Below are 22,759 nucleotides of genomic sequence, written 5' to 3' on the forward strand. Positions count from 1 at the left end.
TCAATTTTGCAACAATATGTGCACAAGTTGCGTCGATGACTCCGCGCCTCGTCATTGAACTCCATCCCATTCCATTCCATTCGATGCCATGCCATGCCATCGTATGCTATTCCATCCCAACACATCCCATCCAAACTCATCCCATCCCATGCGAAGCCAGCCAGAAGCGTTTGCAACCACATGCACCACCTCATCCACAGTTGAATAGTTGAATGTGGATGGGGTTACTGGATAGTGGCTAGTGGATAGTGGTGCTGTAGCACTAACAGTATAGACCAGTTCCGAGTTGGCAAAGCGCCGTTTGATGCTCTAATTTATACAGCATACTGATGAGTTGACCGCTGTTCTGGAATTGTTCTCCTACGGGTTTGGGTTCGGTTCGTTTCGATTCGTTTCGGATTGCTTTGGATTGCCTGGCTCTGGTCACGAAAAAAGCTGCAGATCAGAGCACACCTGACCAGACACGGGAACCAGCAAACACACACGGTATCAGTAACTCAACTCACCCAGAAATGGAAATATTCGTAGCGGTTAGCGTTTAATTGAAATGCATTTGGCTTGTTGTCTGTCAATCAACCGTTGCGATGGATGGATAGGCTCCGGAACTCGGCCGCCCAAGGCCCGAAGGGTAATGGAGCTATTGGATCTTGGCCAGGATGCACACGCAACCCCATGGCGCCGTCATACGCCACTTTGCCAAGCCATCAAAACGGCAGAACCACATCCATAACCTAACCACACGCAATGGGGATTCTTGGTAATGAAGATTCGCCTCCTGCTTGGGGAGTTTAATTATTCAATCTGGGCAACGAAAGTAATAACAATTATCAGTGTGTTTGGCGAAATTACCACCGATTGACACCTGATGTTTAGTGCTAGTTAAAGAGTTCTGGACTTTTTAATTACTCTTCTTAACTTGGGTGGACAATTATTTCTGCGATAGCCATTAAACTTTAGAAGCAATTAAAAGTGACGCAGCGTAAACGGTAGCCATATAGATTATGGTTTTACACCTGATTTTAAGTACCCATAAAGAGTTGCAGGGGAATAAGGCACACCGTTCCGTATTTATAAATAATTAATGTGCGTCATGTGTGTTTAATTAGATCTGGTAAAGGATAGAAAACACTTGTCATACAACTTTTAGAAAATAGTTGACAAATAGTTGATGGTGCAGAATTATAAGTCAAGTTCAAGTTAAGTTATTCTGGAAGCAGTTAAACCATTAGGGCCAACTGAACCCACCTACATTCCCATTTGACCATATTCAAATAGCCATTTAAATGGATGCAGAGATGGTTTATAAGTAGAGAGCTCCAATAATTACCAACCCTGGACAGCTGTACAGACACTCGCATCCTCCATTAACCGTTATGGACTCCGGACTCGAAGTGGACCAAGTTCAATGAGCGCATTTTCATGTTTATTGCAGAAGCAATTGGTAATAAGTGCGCGACCGCAGACGTGGAAAAAAGAACACATTTCTCAATCGTTATTTATGAATACAATTGCAAGTTTGTTTAGCTCGGCCGGAGGCACCACACACTCCACTCCGCCACCAGCGTATCAATAACAAGCCGAGATGAGGCGAAAAGCAGGGAATTAGTGGACAGAGGGGGATCTACGTACCACTGCAAGAAATATTAGGAAATTCCATTAACTTATATTGCACAACTTTGGTTTAAACAGCTAGCCAATAAGACAAGTTGAAAGGGTATACCATTAGGCGTTTGAGTTCTAAGTTCTATACACTAAATGCTTAATTTAATACTTCATTACTCGCACCATGTATCCCCTCGACATTCCTAACTTTTCTCCCTGTGTACGCATCCCAGACGTGAACTGGTTTCCCAGTTTTCCAGCAGCAGCAGATCAGACGACTCACCGCAGCCGGCGGCCAACCAGCGACGTGTGCCCAAAGTTTGCATAAGTTGGACCACGACATGGCATGGACATGGACGAGGACGAGGACTTGGATGTGCATGTGGATCCGGACTGGAGCGAAGACCTGGACCTGGACCTGGACCTCGATCGGGCTTCTTTTTACAGTTAAAGATTTATGGATCATGCATGGGTAAATGGCGAACAGATACGCGGTCAATTGTGTGTAGGTAACGCAACGCTAAATCGACCACAAATTTATTCCAGCCCGAGAGATAAGAAGAGCCCAGAGGAGCAGGAGCACCACTGATCCAGAGATTCCGAGCTCCGAATCCGATTGACACAGAAATACAAATTCGAACAGTGAGCGTCATAAAATGCAGATAGACACAGTCATAAAAGTATAAATAAACGATCGAAGGCCCATTCTCGAGAACTGTATTTGGACGATAATGTGGAGTAGTGGCTGCAAGAAGGCGGGACGCTGGGTATCATTAGATGGAGATCTACGAAACTAAAACTTTCTAAATGACGGGCGGCAACTTTAGCGGCAAAAAAAAGACCAAAACTGTAAATGCAGCCAAAGCAAATAGTTGCAGCGGCAGCGTCGCCAACTAAAGTATAATTATTGGCCAGACGCGATGGGAATGAAGACGAAGACTGTAGACTGTAGACTGCGGACTGTAGCCTGCGCATTGAAGACTGCAACAAACTGCATACTGAAGACTGGCGTAGCTTTGCAGTCTCCAACTGGGAAACTGCACGTACGCAGCGCCGGCAAAAGGAGATGCCAATATTTCTATAAATTTATATATATATTTTTTTTTGTTTTTTTGTCGTTTTGTGCCACTGCTTAACTGTTTTTAATTGAAACCCGTTTGCGGTAATTGTCTTTTTGGCTTGTTGCCCCGACCGCCTTACTATATATGTTATAACTCGCTTATGTCAAACAGATTGGCTGTGTAATTTGAGGCAGCCCCATAACTCCACCTGCCGTGGAACATTTCGAAAGTTTTCACTTGTTCTGCTCATGGTTTTTCCGATCTAAAGATCGTGAATCTGCAGATCTTGCAGATTCCATGAAGTGCAGCTGCACTCGAGCGCAACTAAAGCGAGTAAATTGTCATAAATTGAGTTGAACCAATGACAAATGACGTCTTTTTTCTTGGTCCGCAGCTTTTATCAAACTGGAGCGTGAATCTTCGAACGGTACTGGGGATTCCTGTCATTTCTACCGCCGGCCACACGGCGTATGCGCGATGCAGAACCTGTCCCAGTCTTTGTTAATTAGTCTACAGTTAGAGATCTTCGCCTTCACACATCACAACACGCAGCTATAGCCAGCAGTTGGCTGTTCGGCTGTTTGGTTGTACAATTTGTCAAAACACAAACGGACCGAACTTATACTTTCAAGATATAAGAGCGTGGAGCAGAAAAGAAAACTCGTTTAAGAGCGCACCGCCTCTCTCCGGAACTTTTCTTCGGGCTTCAGTCTACAGTCTACAGTCTTCAGTGTTCGGATTCGGCTTTGGTTTCTTTGAGCTGCGATTGCTTTGGCAGTCGCTCCACCGACGGCGACCTTGATAGACGTCTTAGCGGTTCGAAAGATATCGAGGAAAATCCCACGAAACCCCCATTCGCGAAGAAAAGCCGCCGCTGCCTTCGCTTTCTTTGCGGCCAAAACGGAGGAAAACAAAAGAAACCGAAGCGAATTTTCTAAAAACAATAGCAATAACAGTTAGCGCGACTCTGGTTGTTTATGTGTTATTTAGTGTGTGGCACGAGATGAAGATGTTTCAAAAATGCTGAAAAACGTGCAGAAAATGCTGCCGAAGAAATGTGTGAAAATGCCAGCAGATGCAAAGTGAAGTTAAGCAAGTTAACCAAGTTAAAACCGAAAAAGAAACCGCTTAAGTTTATGTGCGAAAAGTAATCCTGGTTGTGCCTTGTCGGGAAAATAAACGGCCAAAGGTGTTAATTTATTCACCTGAACTGCAACCGGGCTCTGCAATGTGAGTAAATGACATGAAACTAAAATTGGAATATCGCGCGAACAGATCTAGATTTGGTTTCTGTGCTGGCATAAAGGGCTTGCTTTGGCCCTTGGCTCCGGCTAATCAGACCATTGCCAATTGAGTTTAGGTCACTGGGCATGGGCACTCTCCCAAATTGAAAATCTTTTTTCTTTTATTCGGGAGAAAGTAATTTGGGGTAGAAAAAAACGCCAAAGCAAAACGCCGGGCATTGCACCGTCGTAATTCGGTCTAAACAAACGGCCGAAACCGTTGGACAGCCGGCCAAGTCCAAGTTGGCCCTAAGTTGGCGGGCCTAAGTACGTATTAAAGCACATTAAGGCGGCGAGCAAATGATGCGCTCCTCTGGCCAGCACAATGGACTGCGGAGCCGGGAGCCGCTAACACAAAATAATAATAATAAAAATAACAGCGGAATAAATTTGAAATTTGTTATTGCGCTGGAATGGCTGGGATGATGCTCCAGAGTTTCCAGCTAATCGGCTGCCTTCATGCTGCTCCGCTGCTGCTAGCGTGTTCTAAGTGTTAAAAGTACGCCGAGTGTGACGTCGACTGCACTCGGAAGTGTAGCGGCAGCTCCGGCCAGACAATGGGCCCATCATCTGGTGCCCGGAGTTTGGAGTTGGAGTTGCAGCCAGCGCCAACTCCAGCTCCAGCTCCATGGTCGGTGCATGTTCATGTGAATTGCAATGGCCAGGTTAGAATGCGTTGTGGTAATTTCTACACCCTTGCAGAGCACGTAGCTTTCTGCGGGGTATGACCAACTTGTGCCCAGTTCGAATATAGTATTCTGATTTAGAAAATAATACCCATTTAAGGTCTAGAAAAGCGCTTAAATGACTTGGGTGATTTTCACAAATTGAAAGTTATTTTTATCCGGCATTAGAAAGCAAGCCATTGAAAGTTTAACTGTTTCAATGGGCTAATAATGAACCCTTTTAAAATGCTATTTTTAACTTAACTGCGCTTAGACCAGCAATCGTAAACAATAAGTTGGCCATTAACTAACCATTAGCTGACTGGTTGCGTTTGCCAAAAAGTGACTAAAATCTTGAACAAATTAGTTTTTATTTAGTTGGTTTTAATTAATTACATATAAAATGAAATAAAGAGAAGCGAATATAAGAAAACTCATCGTAAAGTATACTAAAGTATAAATATTTCCTCGTTAAATAAATAAACCACATTTCGCTTCTTAGCACACCAAATTCAATGGTCAGTTGAGGATTTGGTGCACTTTCCGCTCCGTTGGGCAAGTCCAGAATTTTAGGGGTATGTGCCGCGTCGATCATGTTGGGTTTCGGACAACCGCCACTTGTTTATTATGGATAAATTTATGCACAGACTTAGAACAATGCGCACACGCTCTTTCGTGTTGCCCAATAATTAATGATCGCGTACATGGCGGCGGATGATGGGCTGCAATGGGCTGAAATGAGATGGAGTAGATGGAATATGGCTAATTTATGCAGTTGGGTTCAATTACCTGTTAATTGAGTTTAGTCGAGTGCGCAAGAGTCAAGACCCTGCACAGGTGCCCCATGGAGAAGTAATCCAGCGACTGCATATGGCTACAGACCACAAATAACAGATCTCAGAATTAGCAAAAGTTTTCTTCTTTTTTTTTTGTCTTTTTCCCAGCATCATCAAAATCGCATCAGTTTCAGTTGGTATTGCTCTGTGAGCGTTGCTGATGTTGCAGTTGGAAAAGCGAAAAGCAGGTCATTACTGCCATTAAATTCGTTTCGAAAATGCAGACAAGCCGAAAAGCGAGACTAGATAACCCAAAATCAAACCAAATCCGAATAACTATGGCAAAGTCGTAAACATATTGGAAAAGAAAGAGAAATAATGGAAATGTTATTGTTGTTTGTTTTTAAATGCCATAACTGTACAGCAGGTCGAGTGATAGATGGAGATGGCGATGGAGCTAGAGCTGGCTAAGCTTGTAGACTCCAATGTAGATGGATGGCGATTATGATGCCAGCACTGGTCAATCAAAAGACTTAGGCAACGAACTTTACTGCGCTGCTCGTCGTTTTTGTTGCTATGTTCTACTGCGTTTTGTAAAGAAATTTTACTTTCAAATTAGGCCGCAACTGTTGCTTTTTATCGCTTTCTTCTCTCATTCATTCGCGCGCACATTATGACTCCAGATAATATGCCTTTACCTCTACGCACCCGTCTCTTTTGTTCTTCTTTTGAAGAGCCAAAAAAGCAAAGCACAGAAAAAAAAAATAAAAAAAACAAGCACAGTCTTCTGAGATCAGTAGAACTCGTAGATATGAACAGTTAGGAGTCCCCAATAATTTTTCTGTGGTGCCTTCGCGCGCTGTGTGTGTGAAATATTTATGTAAATTGGCCTGGCCGAAAGCAGCTACTAAAGTGCAACTGATTAGCGGTATAAACGGGGTGTTCTGAGCCAAGTGCAGCGTGGCTTTTGGTAACGGTAAACGCTATACAGTTTTCCCACTGCGACGCACTTGATCCAGTGCAGCATTATGCCCGCTCCTCGCCGTGTCCCAGCCAATAAGTATACACTTGCCGCCAGAACGAGTTTTAATTGCAACATTTGTTTAAATGTTGTCCGTTAGCCACCGGCAAACTAGCACCAACTGGATGTAGATGTTGCTCCATTTCAGCATTTCCAGCAAAACGGACCAAACAATTTCTGCCTCATTAAGCGGGGCCCCAAAGAATGTCAACTGGCTAGCTGGTTTCGTTTCGCTAGCTACGAATTTGGACTTATTTTTAATTAATTAGTGCTTGTTTTCTTTTACTCCACTCCACTCCACTCCACCACCGCCCACCCTCCTCCACTCAACCAGTTGCAGCTGCGGCGTCGAATACCCCAGAGTGCGTTCCATCCAGCTATGTTGCTGTTAAGATGCGGCTCCAATCCTTACCGCTGCTCCTTCTGCTCGCTGTCGTCACCCTTCCGCCTGCCACGCCCACTTCGGCTGCCCGACCGCTCGCCCACCCGAGGGCGAGGAACCACTATCCCAGCGAAGATCTCGGCGAGGAGCCACTGATGCCGGCCAGCTTGCTGCTCGAGGAACTGCAGCAGACCAACGGGCAGCTCATCAATCTGACACGACAGCACGACGGCGATACCTTCCACACGAGCGGTGAGTTAACCACTTGGAAATAGCTTGAATATCAAAGAACAACGGGCTCGAATTCATTGATTCATTCATTGAATGTTTTCACGTTAGCTTAGCTAGAACTCATCCATTTCTAAATTTATGCGGCAATAAATGATTTTGAACGCTATTTAAGCAATGTTTTAAATTAAGAATATATTTGACGTTAGAAGTGTGTTCCGTTATTATTGCGATAGATGATCTATAAAATGCTTAACTTTTCTTTGCTTAATAAAAATGTTATTTTCAAGAGCAATTTGTTGCCACATTTTCCAACTTTATTATTTTGCTCATATATGGCAAGAGTATTGGAGTCTTGCGTATTTTTCCGATCGCAGTGCCAGTGTCACTGTCATTGGCCAGTTGCCTTGGCATGTGGCTTCTTCGACTGGATGATGCGTCGGTTTTTCGTGGCTGATCCGCTGACAGCAGCATTAATTTTGCCAGTAAGGTCTGGCCCGGCCCGGTCCGGTTGGGTCTGATTAGCCGTCAATCGGTTGAAGACGTTGTGAAGTCCCGACTCAATCCATCTTAATGTTTTCTCTGCGCAGGTTTAAGCAGCGCCTGCACCGCGGACACCTGCATCGGACTCTCAAGTGGCACAGCATCGCTGGTGCGTTCGACCGGCGATGGAAGCGGTCAAGGCAACGGTAAGCGAGAGATTAGCATGGTAATGTGTGCCTGTCATAATCCGAGAAAATCCACCAATCCATAGATGGACTCAATCCGGCGACCTCGTCTTTGGGCGGCGGTCAAATGGAGCTCCTGACCCGTCGCCTCAAGTTGCAGAAGGGTCGCGGTCAAGTGGCGAACGGGGATGCGAGCGGCGAGACTGGGTGCACCTGTCGATGTCTTCCCTATCAGCGGGCCTATCGCGAGGATCTGGGCATTTGCGTGGACGACATACATGGTAAGTGTGCATTGCGGAAGCCATCCAGCGATTCCAAAAGCCAAATTGTGTGCTCCATTTCGCGGTGGGAGTCGCTCCCACATGTGAGACACTATCCATCCATCCATCCATTGTTTTGTCATATCCGAGCACAATGGTTGCCCAACTAAAAAAGTGGAGAAAAAATCGAAAAAAAAAGCCCAGCCGAATGAAAGAAATGCTGTAATAAGCGCCACTGAAATTGTGCAGGGCTGCAGAATGAAAACGAAACGTGACGCAAAGAGGGAAAAAATGTTATTATTATTGAACAAATCGCTTGTTTCCCCGCTGCTAATGAATGAAAGGAAACTTTCGCCCGTCGTCTGCCAACATAAACAATCTGAGACCGCTGCCATTTCGGGGTCTAACTCTAACACACAGGCTTGGAATCCGACCCGAAGATCGGAATTGGAGTTGGAGTCGGAATTGGAATTGGAATTGGACTTGGAATCGGACTCCAAGTCGGACCGAAAGTAAGAGCTGGGCTGGCCGGAAAAACAACAGCACAGATATGTAGTTTCACTACCAATTCCGACTCGTAATTGATAAGCGTCGATCGTTATCGCTGCCATTTGAACGTACTTTCCCACAACCTCCAGTACCTAATCGCTTCCCATTTTTCCGCTCATTGTTGCAGAGTGCTCCCTGTCGCCATTCGTGAGTGGTTCCTCCTCGGAAAAGATACCCTTTGTCTTCCTGCCGCTCAAGGGTCAGATCATCTATCCCAGCAGGGAGATCAGCTTTGCCAGTAAGTAGCTGAAGCTCAAAATACAACTTTTCAGTTGCTATAATAATTGTTGTATCTCAGAAATTATTACTTTTTATACATCATTTGGAAGATACTCGATCTCAAGCTATAATAATCAATAAATTACGTACAACTGGTTTCTAATTACTGTTAAATACCAATTTTTAAATAAGTTTTATTGAACAATATAGTTATAAATTTTATCAAGTAAACAGTTGGGGTAAATTAGTGAAAGTCTGTGTATTCTTTTGGCTCATTAATGGCATTTACTGTCATTTTCAACTTTTTAGGCATTCACACACCCGTTTGCGCGGTAACCGGAGCCCAGTACCTGGGTTCCAATGGCTGGTCGGATCTGCGGAACCCCATAGACACCGACTACCCGTTTCGCATGTTCCGCGATGAGGGACGCAGCTTCCTCCTGTGGCTGGGTGAAGCTGATCTGCGCCAGAAGATGCAGGGTCGCCTGATTGTGGTGCATCTGGTGTGTCGCGATATGACGGTGGCCCTGAATGCCAGCAGTCACGTCAAGGGTGAGCCGCTCATGCCGCCCAGGAATGTCCACTCACCGTGTGTGGCCTTCAGAGTGAATGGCAGTCCTGTGAAATATGCCCACAGTGAGTATTCATAATGAATAATATCAAAGAAATCCAATCTTATCCTAACCTCGTTATATGTACAGATGTCCCCGAGGTCTTTTTCCAACCAGCCAACTCCACCACTTTGGCCTCCACTTCGGATGGCATGACCATGCGGGAGTACGTGGTCATTGGGATCTGCAGTCTGCTCTTGGGTCTCATCTATGTGGCCTCAGTGTTTCTATATCTTTACATGAAGAAACGAAAGCGGCACAGCTCTCGTCATTCCCTAGACAATCTGACAAACGACATCAATTACCCTAAGAATGATCAGGTTACGTATGGAGCACCCTTTAGCCGAGTGGGTAGTATATACTCCTCCAATAGCATGGGTCTGGGGAATGGAAATGAGTCCAATACACGTACGAGTATCGGCAGTTTAAAAGAGGATATGGGCATTGTGAAAAATAATCCCTTGCTGCAGCATTTTCCACAGTTGAGTGAACGAGAACACAATTCCGGTTTCGCCAGCGATATTTCAAATTCGAATTCTGAGTGCGAAATGGAGGAAAAGATCAAGGTGGGTTGGCTATATAATTCTGATTGATGAAATATACAGAACTATAATTTATAGACATCTGTGCTGGTGCATCCACAGCTCAGCAAGTCGCCGAAGCCTTCGGGTGGAACAGATAATGCTGCAATGGATGTGGATGACTTCCTGCAGGACAACGAGTGTCTGCCCGCTGAAAATGTGGCCGTAATCGATGAGCTCATGAGCGAGGAGAAGCTGGAGAACTTGCGTGCCATGGTCAGTGGCAATGTGCGCAAGAAGCTCTACTTCAATCCCGCTTATTTTGAGCCTCATCTACTAGCGGTAAGTTTTACTTTACAAATGCATGAAAATATTTAAGTATGAGGGTTAAAAATAATTAAAACCTTAAAAAACTTGGTAAAAATAATTAATAATGTTTTATTGTATACCCGTTCTTTTTTTTACCAACTTTTCAGGAACCGCCTCAAGCTGCCATTGAGTTCCTGCAGAAGATTCGCGAGGTCATCGCCATTGCCAAGTACAAAATGGCCTCAAAGCGTTACCAACCCTCTCTGAACATAATTCCGGAGGAGCAGCACCCGGAGTCCAGTTCCAGTTCACCCACCATGTTCAATATTCCGCTACAGCAGAGTCTGGCGGGAAAGGGAATGGGCGACAAGCGGAACAGCATCGAGCAGTGGCTGCAAAGTGTACCCAACTCGGATGCGACTCCGGCACAGAAGACGCTCGACAGACCTGCTCCACCGACGGCAAAGAAGCCATCATCCGGATCTCCCAACAAGGGTTCATTGAGAAAGGAGATAAGCGCGCCCAAGGAGCGACCACCACCACCTCCAATGCAGAAATTAAAAGCAGATGAAGGTAATGCAAAGTCATCTTCTCCAGCGTCTTCGGGTCCACATTCTAGCCGAAGCACCGGAAAGAGCAGTCCAGAACAGTCACCCAAGCCGAAGACAAACGTGGGTAGCACTTATGAGGGATTCTCTGCCTTTTCCGTGGCAGCCAATGTCTATGGATTCGCAGAGACCGGCGGGGAAATCTACAATAATCCCAAGTTCATGCTGGCAGACTCACCTGCGGCCTCATTGCGCAGTGCCTCCAGTCGCTCCAAATCGATGAAGAAGCGTAGCGAGGTTCTGGATCAGTTCGCTGCCGCTAACTCAACGCCCACTTCGCTCACCTCCTTCGATCGGCAGCACTACAACATGCTGAGGAACATGAAACCGGCGGAGGTCATCTATGATTCCTTGAAGCGCGAGTTTGCAGCGCATATTCCAACGCCCGATTACGATAGCACCATAGAGAAACGAATCAAGGATATATATAGCAGTACGCAGAGTAGCATACCATCGGTGCCCACTCCGGATTACAGCTCCCTCAGCCGTAAATCTCTTAAACAGTTCCAACCCGATTCTCCGATTTATAGAAGGAAATCGCCGCAGTATCTGATCGTGGACTACGAAACGGATAGTCTGGAACGTCTGGAACCCAGCAAACGCAAGAGTTCCCACTCGTCCAGTTCACCTTCATCCGATGTCAGTTCCCAATTGAGTCCAAGCTTGAGTACCGCTCTGCCGCTCGAGGAGGAGATGGAGATCAGTCACACCGTTTACGATCGTATGGACGGATTTCGCAAGGAGGGCGAGATGAAGAAGCGTCTGGCTGCAAAGCACCAGCATCCACATCCTGGACAGCAACAAAGGAAGAAGGAGGCGGCAGCTCGTATCAAATATGACACGCCCTTTCGGGGAAGCATGACCATCGAGGTGGAACATGAACCCCCTTCCGATCTGGAGCGAACGGATAGCGATCAATTCGAGCCGGATACCCTGGATCGCAAGCCCAAGAAGCAGAGCTTCTGCGACATTTCAGCTTGGGATGGGCACAAGCCAGTCGACTCGGACTTCAGCCAGATCAGTTCTCTGCCGGATTTGAGTCGGCAAATCAGTCCTGCACCCAACCAGGGCATTAAGCCAAGGACCGCTTCCTTCATCCTCCGATCCAGCAACTCATTTAGGAACTTGAGAGAGATCTATGAGTCGCCTTTAATCGCCCAGGAGAGCACCAAGTACGAGAAGAAGGTTGCACAAACACCGGAAGAGGAGGGGCGTATTCTCACCCTGGAGGCCAAGCACTCTCGTCGCCAGCGTCTGATGGAGACCTCACCAACCCACTCAGTGATGGACATCACAAAAGTAAACAAGACCACAATTACGATTTCATCACCGAAGGCGGCGGATAAAGCTCCTCCTTCTCGACCAAAGGTCAATCAGCATTACTGCCCACCGTTGGTGCAAAGCAAACGACCACTACCACCTCCTCCCCCAAACTCATCGGAACATCAGGCTCCAGATGAAGATGCCTACAGCCTGCACAGTGAGATCACAGGCACCTCGGAGTTCGAGAACTCCTGCAATAATACCATGTCCAGTGCTATATCGACAACCACCGAAGAGAGAACTCATGCAAAGCGTTCCAGATCCCCCAAAATCAATGCTAAGATACCGGAAGAGGACTACGAAGGGATTTACAACAAAAAGATCAACAGCCTGCGCAATGACTACAGTCTGACGAAGTATCTCAATCGACGGAAAAGTCAGCGGGAGGAGGTTTCAAAAGCTGGTGCGGATTCCCCAAAGGACGTTGCCCCCGAGCCGGAGTTCGGTGGCAGCAATAAGAACCTAAAGGAAGTGGATGTGGCCCAGTTCGATGCGCTGTCCATAAGCTCACGCTCGAATCGGAGTAGCAGTCATCTTTCCGAGCGAACAAAGGAAATGTACAGGAACGCCGGAGTTCCAGTGGGCATTGCCTATCCCCAGCGAGCGGCAAGTAGTTCCGGAAATGCTAGTTCCGGCGGAAACGTTCAAACTGTGTATCGCTGCGAAATCGAACAGGCCCAGCTCACGGCTGGAATGCAGATTGCCATTGGACTAAAGGATCGCGCCAAAAAAGCCAAGGACCTGAAGAATGCGTGGCGAAAGTTTGTCACCATGGCGGCCAACAAGTTTAGTCCCAGCCAAAGTCCAGCACCTACATATGGTAGCAAAAATGCTGCCGGGTTCCTCGAGGATGACGGCATTGCCTCCATTATCGAAGATGCAGCTCAGTCCGCTGGTATGGGGCAACCGGGTAGCCAAACGTATTACGAGCAACGCTTTGGTCAACTGGACAGCGGATACATGAGCACCGATTCCACGGAGCTGTACAAGCGAAATGTCTACGATCGGTATAATTTCAAGATGCCGTGTGGACGCGGACAGATCATTCGGGTGGACACCATCGAGGACAATGAGGAGGAAAGCGGTCCGAATGACAATCGGTTCGAGGACCTCGAGCACATGGTCTCTCCGGGTCACAGTCGTCGATCGCCGGAAAACAACGCAGTCGTTGCTTGTGATCTCAGCGATGCGGAATCTGATAAAACTCTGACCCGTTCCCATTCCCAAACGAATTCGCAGGAGCGAAACGTGCGGGGCAGCACCACCACAATGTCATCCTACTCCTCGGATGAAAATGGACGCGGACGAAGCACCTGCTGTGGATCTTCGGAAACGGACGAGGAGACCAACGCGGAGGACATGTGGGAGTCCGGGGCAGAGAGCATAGAAACGCACTCCGTGCTCTACAAGATGATTAGGAAGAGTTAGAATAAGCATAGCCGAATGCATAAATAGTTTCTAGGGTCGTGCAATATGAAAAAATGACGAAAGACTTACTTTTTAAGACTTAAGAAACGCAATAGCAACAATCAGTGCAATAACTTAGAGATTCTTGCCAAACCACAAGGTGCAATTTTAATACATCTAAGCTAGCTGATAATCTTTAGTACTTAGGAACTGAAACCCTGGGGAACTGCATCCAATACGCAAAGTGCAGGTACCAACAGTATATCAAAATAGAAGAAGGAATCGAACCCAAGCCCTAAGAAATGTAAGTGCAATCAATCAACATTATATATCGTTTAGTATCGTAACGGATGCGTATTGTGATAAATGTCAGCAGTCTTGGGCCGGAAATGTGCAATCTTAGTGTTAGTGTCAGTGTAAATGTATTATACTTAAGCTATCGTAATAATGTTATACTTATGTAAAATAATAAATATTTTATATAAAAAGAGAGAAGGTGTAGCCTGCTTTTGGGTAGTAATAAATTTACCAAGCCACCAACATAAAATATGTACATACATAAATAGTTAGTGAAAGCTAGTTAGAAAAGCGAGATAATCAATGATGGGTTTATTGACTTACCAAAACCAACTTGCAAGGTCACCACTCATGGATAGACCAGAAACGTAATCTGGGAAAAACGGCAGAAAGAATTGTGGCCAAGATTTATGACTAGCCATTGTTCATGTCTGTTTCTTGATTACGAAAACTATCATTAGATTACCAAGTAATCGGCAATCCAATCCCAATCTACAGTCGATAGATAAGGATACGAGTATTCTATAAATCTACACATAGCGCTACTTTGTCGTTCAGTTGCTCGAAAATGTCACGGATTTTGGTTGTGTTTCTGGTGCTCGGAGTGGGCTGCTCCCTGGCAGATCCTATCAACCGGAACGAAGAGGTTCAAATACCGAAGCTCGATGGACGCATTGTCGGTGGACAGGACACGAACATCACCCACTATCCGCATCAGATCTCGATGAGGTACAGAGGAAATCACCGATGCGGAGGCACCATTTACAGATCAAACCAGATCATTAGCGCTGCCCATTGTGTGAACACGTTGAGCGGACCGGAAAACCTTACCATTGTGGCTGGTTCCTCGAACATCTGGTTCCCCACAGGTCCGCAGCAGGAGTTGGCCGTCCGTGAGATCATCATTCATCCTAAGTACCGCACTCTGAACAACGACTACGATGCGGCAATTCTGATCCTGGATGGGGACTTCAAGTTCAACGACGCAGTGCAGCCAATTGAGTTGGCCAAGGAGCGACCCGATCATGATACACCCGTTACCGTGACGGGCTGGGGAACCACCAGCGAAGGCGGAACCATCTCCGACGTCCTGCAGGAGGTCAGCGTCAATGTGGTCGACAACTCGAACTGCAAGAGCGCCTATTCCATTATGCTGACCAGTCGAATGCTTTGCGCCGGAGTCAACGGAGGTGGAAAGGATGCATGCCAGGGAGATTCCGGTGGTCCGCTGGTCTACAACAACACACTCCTGGGCATTGTGTCCTGGGGAACGGGCTGTGCCCGTGAGAAATACCCCGGAGTCTATTGCTCCGTACCGGATGTTCACGATTGGCTGGTGGAGACCGTTGCGGATAAAGAGAGTGTGGGCAAAATCGACTTTCTGTAATAATATTAAGTCAAATTACCATTCAAACGTCTTGTAACTAGCCTCGATCAACTCAAAACCTTTTACATCTTCGAATTGCGTAAGAAATGGCCAATACAGACGATAACGTAGTATATTGTTTGTTTGATTACGGTTTTATTATTAAATTAGGTAGCTCTATCCGGCGGTAACCACTTAAAGATAGCGTATCGATTGCCATGAAAATGCCTATGTTTATTGCCCTCCAGCAGCAGCTATGGTTTCCTCGATCCAATCCACAAAGCTGGCCACGTAGCAGTAGACGGTGGGGTAGTTGGGTCGGGCACATCCACGTCCCCAGGACACCAGGCCCACCAGCTGACCATCGATGACCAGGGGGCCACCGGTGTCGCCTTGGCAGGCGTCACTGCCTCCTTGAGCTACGAATCCCGCACAGATCATCCGCTCGGTGACCTCGCCAGCGCCGTAGATTTGAGTGCACTGCTCTGAGCTCACAACTGGAACTTCGGTCTGCTCCAGTTTGTAGCTGGAGGGTCCCCACTCCTCCCTGTAGCCCCATCCGGCTACAGTGGCCAGTCTTCCCACTGCAGGACGCTCCGGGCGGATACCAATTGAGCTTATTCCGAAGTGCGTGAGGTTGAGGGGTGTGTCCAGGAGGAGGACACCAATATCATTGTCAACTGTCACGGGATCGTAGTTCGGATGATGGGTCCAATTGGCTACTGGGTAAATAAATCCATCGGTTCCATTGCGGGTGTTTGCTCCGGCCACAGCCAGCAGTTTAGTTTCCTCGGGCAAGCCATAGAGGCACTGAGCACTGGTGATCAAAGCCTGCTCCGAGATGATGACACCGGCACATTCGTGCTTGTAGCTGGACTCCTCATCCCGGCGATAGCGAAGGGAGACAAGATATGGATGACGGGCAATATCTACCGTAGTGCCATTAATTATCCTGCCCTCCGGTTGGCCGGAAATGGATATAACGGAGGCGAACCCAATGGCCAACAACAGTAGCGGTATGCACATCGCACGTTCCATCGATTCGCACGGGTGTGAGGTTCCAATCGAACTGATTACGGATTTCAATTTAGACTTAGCTAGGTTGAACATACCGATTGACTTAATGGTCGGTGCTCAAGATAGCTTCTGATAGCGGTGTGAGCACAGGGTCCGACCAAGATAATGTCAATCCAAGTGACACATTATTGGTGTAAATAATACGTTAATCCTTACTGTTTCTCTTCGGAGAAAGCTTATATTAAGGCCAAGTGATATAACTAAGAATGCCTTTATTGGTCATATAAATAACTAGGCGCCAATAATAATGTTTAAGAGCGTAGAAATCAATCCCAATACTTTCCATGTCTTATGAACTTTGGTCCACTCTAAGCCTAAATTTATTGCATACTTTTGGGGATTTGTTCAAATGTTTTTTGAATCGGTTTTGATTTCTTGGAAGCCAGACAAGTCATAATCCACCCGCTCAAGGTTCATCTAATCATTGATTAAGCTGATTTTATTGGGAAAAGATTAATAAAAACGTTCAGTTTGGAAAACCCCAGGGCACGTGGCTGCAGAAGCCAATTTATTTACAAAACGTGGAATGGGTGATATAATTAATTTAGAGCCCCGCCAGAACGGCATCGATCCAAGGCCTCAGGTTCGCCACATTGGCATAGACGCCGGGATAATTGGGCAGTGCGCAACTGTTGCCCCAAGACACGACTCCATAGAGCACATCGCGCACCGCCAACGGTCCTCCGGAATCACCCTGGCAGGCATCCGCACCACCGACACCCCGTTTCCCGGCACACAACATGGCCGATGTGATGTGGTAGGTCTCGTCGCCGAAGTCCTCGTAGTCCTGGTCACAGAGCTCGTTGCTCACAATCGGGACATCGACCGCAAGCAGTTGGTTCGAGGAGTAGCCGCCGGGAGAAGTGGTTCCCCATCCGCTGACCTTGCTGACCGTTCCCTCAATTGGTTGTTCCGAGGCCAGCTGAATGGCCTTGATGGTGAAGTTGTTGAGCGGCAATGGAGGATCCACAAACAGAATGGCAATGTCGTTGTTGTAGGCAGCTCCCGAGTAGTAACCTTCGTGCATAACGATCTGCTTGACATTGGTGATAACGCCATCGGATCCGGTTTGGAAATTGGTCCCGGCCACAACCTTATATTGACTGGCCACCGTTCCGATGACGCAGTGCGCCGCTGTCACTATTGTGGTCTCATTGAAAATGGATCCTCCGCAACGATGGCGATAGGGATTCTCCGGCGTGCTGATACCCTTGTAGCGCAGGGAAATCTGGTACGGGACCTGCGCTATGTCCGTCGCATAGCCACCCACAATGCGGCCTCCCGGAACGCTCTTCTCATCCAGGTCCTCCAGAAGGGGAAGACCTTGAGTCAAGGCCACCAAACTGACGAGAAAGGCCAATAGGCAAACCAGCCAAGAGCTCGACATGTTTACAAAGGCAAGGAGAATACGGAACTGAAGGCCCAAACTTTTTGGCCGGCAATTCCATGGCTTATCTAACGGTCGATTCGAATATAGGAATCATAAATTTTATAATGGATATGCATGGTCATTCGTTACTACGAGCGATTAGGATTTATAGGCTACCATAACACTGGGTAACATAATTGGGATTGATTTAAACCGTTTAACATTTAATTTATGCAACTAACAATACTTGTAAGCTATTTTCTTTTGTGCAAGGATATGGCTACAATTATTTTTTTGAATTTTGAAACATATAATTCTTCTGTTTAATTTCGGGTTTTAAATCTAAAGGTAAACAATGATTCGCTTGAAAACTGAACTGTGGACTTATTGGTCAGTATTTCCAATAAAGAGTTTATTACCGAACTTATATATGCTTTGATAACTGCAGTTTTTTTAATCGGGTATATAAGTTGTCTGAACTATAAAGACGTTTTGCGTTTGTAGTACGTTCTTTTATTTGACATTATATATAATGTACCTACATCCCCTCAGTTATACATAAGATGCTCGCTGTTTGGCTATCCAGTCCTTAAAGTAAGCGACATTAGCGTAAACGCCGGGATAATTTGGACGTGCGCATCCTTCTCCCCAGGAAACAATGCCGGCCAGCTTGTTAGCAACAACCAGAGGTCCTCCGGAATCTCCCTGGCAGGCATCCTTTCCGCCCTCCGATAGTCCGGCGCAGAGCATGCCCTCGCTGATCGGTCTCCAGTAGTAGGCTTCCTGGCACTTTTCGGAATCGACAACTGGTACCTTAACCTGCTGCAGTTGATCGGAGGACAAGCCATTCTCTTTGGTGTAACCCCATCCACTGATTGTGGCCTGAACTCCATCGGCTGGTTGCTCCGAGGCGATTTCAATGGCTTCCATAGTGCTAAAGCTAGCCAAGGGCAGAGGAGGATCCACAACCACCAGGGCAATATCGTTATCCATAGTGGAAGAGTTGTACAACTCGTGGGGAATCAATTTGGAAACTCGCACCACCACGCCATTCATACCCCCACGACTGTCGTCTCCAGCCACCACCAGGAAATTCTCCGCCTCGCGGTTGTAGACACAATGTGCTGCGGTTGCTATTGTCACCTCGTCCAGGATGCATCCACCGCAGGTTTGGGCGTAGGCGCTACTCGAAGAACTGCGCCTGCGCAGCTGCACCACATATTTGGTATAGTAACTAGATGTATCTCCACCACCAACTATCCGGCCATCTGGTTGCGACGATACTGCATCGATTCCCAGAAGAAATAGCAGCGCAAGAATGCGTAATATGACTTTGTTCATTTTGTTGTTCGGAGAGTGACTAAATCGAATCTTTTACTTTGCTCGAAATCAACGAAAAGCTTTGGCTCATATCGCAAATTGGTCAATAAACTGCTTTTATTTTAACACCGATAAGATGGCCATCCGAGAGTGGTAGCTGTTCTCTTGAACCATAGCTGACTAAGAATAAAGCCCATTAATTAGCCTTAGTACAGGCGTATCAGGGTGATCAAATATTTAATAGCTACTTAAAGCAATTAAAAGCTTTGATTGGTTAAATAAAATGTATATCAAACACTTTTCCTCTTTTTGGAGCAATTAAAAAAAAACTAGCAAATGATCATGGCTCGTTAATATACATATATTTACAATTTAGTCAATACTAATTTTACTGAGTCACATACATTGGCTAAAAGGCTTAAAAAAGCAAAAACCAAATTTGCCATAAATCATAAATACATATATCATCCATATGAATCTTAAAAACAATTAGGGCTAGAAAGCTTTTTGATTTCTAGTCGCTATATAATCCCCGAAAGTATACCCTCTAGTATGCCAGTCTAGTTTATTAGTTATATCTACAAAGTTTCGGTTGCATTCAGGATCCACTTTCGCAAAGTGGGCACATCGGAGTAAACACCGGGCAGTAGGTTCGAAGCACAGGCATATCCCCAGGACACGATACCCACCAGGGTGTTACCGACCGCCAGAGGACCACCGGAATCTCCTTGGCAGGCGTCCTTCTTCTTCTCATAGGCACACACCATGCTGTCGTAGATGATCTCACCGTACTTGTACTCATCCGATGCGCACGTCTTCCAGTCCACAATGCTGACAAACACCTCCTGGAGCGTCTTGGGCAGGGTCATGCACCAGAAGTAGCACTTGGAGCCCCAGCCGGTGACCACAGCGGTGGTGCCAGTGGGCGGAGTTTCCGTGGCCAGTTCGATGTAACGAATGTCTTCGGTTTCCTTCACCTTCTCGTCCAGCTTCAATATGCCCACGTCGTTCTCCATGGTCTTAGAGTTATAGTCCTCATTGTAGGCCAACGCCCGCACAGCGACCACTATTCCACCCTCATTGTAGAGCGTGGAACCGAGGCGCACGAACACCTTGGAGATCTTCCTTCCCACCAGACAGTGAGCGGCCGTGACCACAGTGTCTTCGTTGATCAAACTACCACCACAGAAGTGGGAGCCACTCTTGGTCTGCAGGGAGACCTGGTAGGGATGCGCTCCGATTGTTGTATCCTCGCCGCCCACAATGCGACCGTCGCGCTCGAAGGGATCACCATTGGAGACCCCGACTGTGCCGGCACAGGCGGAACCCACAGCCAAGCAAACTAAAAGAACCACTAATCCGTGCATTCTGGAAAAACACTGACCAATCAGCGAGACATGGCAGACATTTATAACTTTCCATCAGGCGCGTATAGGCTGATGAAGTGGGTGGAATGTTAACCATGGAGTGGCCAGCTGACAGTATCGGTCGATCTTTTGATCCATGGAATTAGCATACCGTGCTCTAGAAGGCAGTAGACTTGTTTCTTATCAATCGGACTTGCTATCAATCAGCACCAGTCAAAACTCGGAAGTCGGCACTTCAACGGGTTTTATTAGATATAGATAGATAGATAGCTTGTCCTCATATTTTGACCTTGTCATTCTAGGTGATTAGAGAAGCTTTTAACAAGACACACCTTTATAATATTCCAGTTTAAAAAATAAGCGATGACCCAAATAAAACATTTATGGCTTTTAACGAGTATTGTCCAAGAACTATGTGCATAAATACATTTTGTGTATTTTACTAGGATTTGTACTACTACTAGGATTTATTTGATTTCATACCAAATGTTCTGACATACTTTCTTAACGTATAATTAAATATTAGATATGAATTTGTGTTGATTGTCACTTGACGTTGGTGTTCATGGATATGTGAGTCTTAGGCAAGACACTCCTTCACCTAATTGAGGTTTACTGGAAATTTCACATGCAAAGATATAACTTTTACCACATTTCCGAAATGGAAAAGGTGATTCCTATGACACGTAATTCCCAATAAGTAGGTTAAGTCATAGCAGAGACAATTTGAATGGGTCATTAAAAGCAGAAATTACCACAAACGTCACCAATGCTATGTCGAGTTGGAAATACCCGTTAAAATAAGGGGTGGCTATACGAACGACCCTCTGCCAATCAAAATTTCTACTTAAAAATGGCAAAATTCAACTTTATTATGGAACTGATAATGGAACTTTTTATAAACACCATTATCGGCTACAAATATGGCAAATTGTTTATTCATTTGCAATTGTTGTTGCAATTAATTCACAAATATAAGAAAAAGAACAGAAGACAATCCAATTCTACCATCTATTCACACTGCCCAGTATTTCACCAGTCATGGTTCACCAAAGCGTTCAACTTCAAGTGTCCAAATCTGCGCAATCTTATCTATTCCTTTTTTTTCCGGCTAATTAATCTTGCCACAGCTGTCCAGACCATCACTCAACTTATCAATGGAAGATGAATTGGAACCCTAGCCACGCGATGCACTCGAAGTTGATTAGATTGGTCCTGGACAAATGTTTACCCTTAGCCACTTGAGCCCATTGAAATCGGTCGGAGAAATCACAGAAGGTGCGTCGAATTATCGTACTTTATGTGAATACCCGTGAACCCTACAAAAGATAAGAGCTGTGACGTGGGCAACCTTGAGAAGTGTTTCCCTATTTCAATGTATGGTATGTGTAATACATTTAACTTCCTCTAGCTTTTTCTTTAGGCTTAACCACTAACTTAAACTCGAACTTAATACACAAGTACGATGAAGATTTTGTAAACCCAAAAAAATTCCCACACCAAATACAAATCATCTATGTTCTGAATGGGAAATATTTATTGAAGGATTTCGACACATCCAACCTACAGGGTATTCGCTTAGATGCTGTTAGCAGTGCTCACCACCCAGGTGCGGAGGACAGAAACATCGGCGTAGACACCGGGGTAGTTGGCGTAAGCGCATCCGTATCCCCAGGAGACAACACCGACGAGAACTCCGCCGGAGACCAGTGGGCCACCGGAGTCACCCTGGCAGGCATCCTTGCCGCTGGCAGCAGCGCAGATCATGGTGCTGCGGATCTGGCTACCGTATCCGTAGGTGGAGGAAGCACACTTGCTTTGGCTAACGATGTTCACGTTCACGTACTGCAGCTGGGAGGGAATGGAGCTGGATCCGGACGACTGGGTACCCCAACCGGAAACGGCGGCAGAGGCTCCGTTAGCTGGGTTGTAGGTGGCCAGGCTAATAGCCTTGATGTTCGAGCTGAAGCTCAGGGAAGAGCTCAGACGGATGACAGCGATGTCGTTGACCATGGTGTTAGCGTTGTATCCCTCGTGGTTGCGGAAGGCAGCGACCTTGGAGACGACGCCGCCAGAGCTCCAGTAGGTGGATCCAGCACGGACCTGCAGGACGGAAGCGGACACGGACTGCAGGCAGTGAGCGGCGGTCACAATGATGTTGGCAGAGTAGATGGATCCACCGCAGGAGTGGCCTCCATTACGCTGCAGGGAGATCTGCCAGGGGAAGCTGCTGATGGTGGTAGCAGAGCCGCCGACAATGCGGCCGTCCAACTGGGGCAGGAGTCCCTCAGGGACGGTGCCTCCCAGGGCGCAGACCACGGCGGACAAGAGGATCACGATCTTCAACATGATGGGCGGTGCTAGCAAGTGCTGCCTTACATGCCGCCCGTCCAACCTTATATACAGCCCGCACTACATTTCTTATCTAGCCGCAAGTTCGAGGGCTTTACACCTGCGACGCAATTGGGCC

The 22,759-nt window shown here is 46.6% G+C and overlaps 7 protein-coding genes across 8 annotated transcripts; 2 read left to right on the forward strand and 5 right to left on the reverse strand.

The window, feature by feature from the left end:
* Positions 1 to 3,342: 3,342 nt before the first annotated feature.
* LOC6739381 lies at positions 3,343 to 13,939 on the forward strand. 2 transcript variants are annotated; one of them, XM_016172206.3, is made up of 9 exons: positions 3,343 to 3,893; positions 6,743 to 7,042; positions 7,609 to 7,707; positions 7,773 to 7,967; positions 8,623 to 8,733; positions 9,024 to 9,350; positions 9,416 to 9,891; positions 9,946 to 10,188; positions 10,323 to 13,939. In XM_016172206.3, the coding sequence occupies exons 2-9, from the start codon at positions 6,802 to 6,804 to the stop codon at positions 13,512 to 13,514; spliced, it is 4,884 nt and encodes a 1,627-aa protein (XP_016027018.1). In that variant the 5' UTR covers positions 3,343 to 3,893; positions 6,743 to 6,801; the 3' UTR covers positions 13,515 to 13,939. The 2 variants fall into 2 exon arrangements, with proteins under 2 accessions (XP_016027018.1, XP_016027017.1); XM_016172205.3 differs by having other exon boundaries at positions 9,970 to 10,188.
* A 384-nt stretch (positions 13,940 to 14,323) lies between these two features.
* Positions 14,324 to 15,290, forward strand: LOC6733985 (trypsin-7). Its single transcript, XM_002080993.4, has one exon. It carries the CDS (start codon positions 14,359 to 14,361, stop codon positions 15,175 to 15,177), a length of 819 nt encoding a protein of 272 aa, XP_002081029.2. The 5' UTR covers positions 14,324 to 14,358; the 3' UTR covers positions 15,178 to 15,290.
* A 2-nt stretch (positions 15,291 to 15,292) lies between these two features.
* LOC6733987 (trypsin eta) lies at positions 15,293 to 16,253 on the reverse strand. The gene has a single exon (XM_016182294.3). It carries the CDS (start codon positions 16,192 to 16,194, stop codon positions 15,391 to 15,393), a length of 804 nt encoding a protein of 267 aa, XP_016027020.2. The 5' UTR covers positions 16,195 to 16,253; the 3' UTR covers positions 15,293 to 15,390.
* A 450-nt stretch (positions 16,254 to 16,703) lies between these two features.
* LOC120284364 (trypsin zeta) lies at positions 16,704 to 17,666 on the reverse strand. Its single transcript, XM_039291562.2, has one exon. The coding sequence runs from the start codon at positions 17,618 to 17,620 to the stop codon at positions 16,778 to 16,780; it is 843 nt and encodes a 280-aa protein (XP_039147496.1). The 5' UTR covers positions 17,621 to 17,666; the 3' UTR covers positions 16,704 to 16,777.
* Positions 17,667 to 18,107: 441 nt separating this feature from the next.
* On the reverse strand, positions 18,108 to 18,986 carry LOC6733988 (trypsin eta). Its single transcript, XM_002080996.4, has one exon. It carries the CDS (start codon positions 18,941 to 18,943, stop codon positions 18,155 to 18,157), a length of 789 nt encoding a protein of 262 aa, XP_002081032.1. The 5' UTR covers positions 18,944 to 18,986; the 3' UTR covers positions 18,108 to 18,154.
* A 484-nt stretch (positions 18,987 to 19,470) lies between these two features.
* Positions 19,471 to 20,312, reverse strand: LOC6733989 (trypsin theta). Its single transcript, XM_002080997.4, has one exon. The coding sequence runs from the start codon at positions 20,287 to 20,289 to the stop codon at positions 19,501 to 19,503; it is 789 nt and encodes a 262-aa protein (XP_002081033.1). The 5' UTR covers positions 20,290 to 20,312; the 3' UTR covers positions 19,471 to 19,500.
* A 1,492-nt stretch (positions 20,313 to 21,804) lies between these two features.
* Positions 21,805 to 22,731, reverse strand: LOC27209398 (trypsin alpha). Its single transcript, XM_016184832.1, has one exon. It carries the CDS (start codon positions 22,636 to 22,638, stop codon positions 21,868 to 21,870), a length of 771 nt encoding a protein of 256 aa, XP_016027021.1. The 5' UTR covers positions 22,639 to 22,731; the 3' UTR covers positions 21,805 to 21,867.
* Positions 22,732 to 22,759: the final 28 nt, after the last annotated feature.

The sequence above is a fragment of the Drosophila simulans genome, chromosome 2R (genome assembly GCF_016746395.2).
Source record: "Drosophila simulans strain w501 chromosome 2R, Prin_Dsim_3.1, whole genome shotgun sequence".
In the NCBI taxonomy this organism is placed as follows: Eukaryota; Metazoa; Arthropoda; class Insecta; order Diptera; family Drosophilidae; genus Drosophila; species Drosophila simulans.